This window comes from Galeopterus variegatus, unplaced genomic scaffold, assembly GCF_000696425.1.
Source record: "Galeopterus variegatus unplaced genomic scaffold, G_variegatus-3.0.2 Scaffold11173, whole genome shotgun sequence".
In the NCBI taxonomy this organism is placed as follows: Eukaryota; Metazoa; Chordata; class Mammalia; order Dermoptera; family Cynocephalidae; genus Galeopterus; species Galeopterus variegatus.
Genome location: NW_007737284.1, coordinates 50,897 through 52,677, shown reverse-complemented (window position 1 = coordinate 52,677; position 1,781 = coordinate 50,897). Strand labels below are relative to the sequence as shown.

General features: G+C 47.4%; 1 protein-coding gene across 1 annotated transcript in view; it reads left to right on the top strand.

The window, feature by feature from the left end:
• Nucleotides 1–122: 122 nt before the first annotated feature.
• LOC103610455 (tetratricopeptide repeat protein 13-like) overlaps nt 123–1,781 on the top strand; it is a 52,547-nt gene continuing 50,888 nt past the window's right edge. The window contains exons 1-3 of the mRNA XM_008594622.1: nt 123–250; nt 761–893; nt 1,483–1,575. Of these exons, the coding sequence (XP_008592844.1) occupies nt 202–250; nt 761–893; nt 1,483–1,575 (275 nt within the window). The 5' untranslated portion in view covers nt 123–201. The remainder of the gene's footprint in view (nt 251–760; nt 894–1,482; nt 1,576–1,781) is intronic.

Here is a 1,781-nt window from a genome sequence, read left to right as displayed (position 1 = left end):
ACCGGGCCGGCCCGGTCGTGGATTTCTTGATTAGTTCCCAGTGGAGAACTTTCAGGTGGAATTGGATTGCCACGTGTCTGTTGTGAAAGCCTCTCTCACTTGTGTCGTGTGTCTTCCAGAGATGTGCTACATCAGAATTTTGAGAGTTATAAGCCTGAAGTGCAGGAACTGATCTGTGCGGCTGATCGTCTGGGATCACTGATGCAGTACGAGACGCCTGGTTTCCTGCCAAACAAGAGGATACACAGAGGTATTCTGGGAACTTTCTGAAACTGGAAATATTTCTGGCATCACAGTAAGGATGGTTAGACCGTGTTGTGCTTTTTAAAATATTTTTTATTGTGCTTACTCGCCATGTGATCAGAACAGAAATATGTGGAACCATTCACCCTGAGTTCTGAAAGAGGAAGCTTCCAGGCTTGGCTTTTTGCTGTTGCTGTAGTGTAGATTCAGAATGTAGGTCCTTACCATGGATCGGACAGCTGATCCAGGGAGCTGTGTCCTCACTACAGGAGCGAGGCAGGGTTTGGACCTCCAGTTGCTTCAGTAGGGGCAGAGTGGGGGGGATACAACTTGGGGTGTCCCTAGTTCCCTCTGATGGGTTTTCATTTTAGCAGGACCATCATGACAGAAGCGTGCTGTCCTTCTGATTCTTTATGTGGTGGCCCTTGAGTTATCCCTGGGACCGTGTACAGTGGGTGCACACCAGTCCTCTAGCGTGCGCGTACCAACCCTGCTTTCTCACCGTTCTCTCCTGCAGCCATGGGCCTGGCAGCTTTGGAAGTCATGCAAGCCGTACAACGTACGTGGACCAACTCAAAGGTCCGGATGAACGGGAAGACACGGCTGATGCAGTGGAGAGACATGTTCGACGTCGCGGTGAAGTGGCGGAGGTAATGGTGCTCCAGTGGAAATAGACGGGCTCGGCATTGCCAGATGCTCAGTCTTTTCTGGCTCACAGGTTTTGAACCCTGTTTTTTTTACTAATAACAGTCCCCCTAAATTAAGGTTTCCTCTCTAAAGTTTGCTAGAAATTGCTGGCATCTTTTTTCTTTGAAATACACTTGACTAGTATATATGAAATAGGAATCGATGGTCATGTTTCCAAGCACATGTTTAAATGAACTGTTTTAAGAAAAGCAATCTCTTTAAAAGAGCAGGTTATTACTGCAGTAGCCGTGAATGGACTGTAGTGGACCATCCCCTCATAGTTCAGCGTTTGCCTGGCTGACAGCTGCTCTAGACAATGGAGCCTCAGACACTCATTTTCATGAGAAGAACACTGCTCTCCTTAGAAACCTTTACTGGCTTTTTACTCGGTCCGTTTGGACCATATGTTTGGAATTTGCAAGGCTGTGCATCGTAGTTTTAGTTGTTGGACTAGCCTTACCCCCGCAAGGCTTCTACATGTTTTATTTTGAATGTTTTTGAACTCTTATAAGTTTTATAAAGTCTTCATCTTTAACAAGCTCTGTTTTGCAGGATTGCTGACCCAGATCAGCCTGTGCTGTGGTTAGACCAAATGCCAGCACGAAGTCTCAGCAGAGGTTTTAACAACCACATCAATTTAATCAGGTATGAAGCTGTTGTGCATCTTTCCTGTTTTCCCAGGAGTTTACTCTCAATAGACGGGCCGTGGAGACCACAAATGACCCAGGGCTCCTTGCCTGGTGGCTTTGACAAGGAAACGCACGGTTGGCCCTGCACCCGTGGTGTCGTACCTGTAGTCCTTTCTGCTCGTTCAGTGCAGGAGGAAATGCAGCACGTGCCACGCTTCTTCC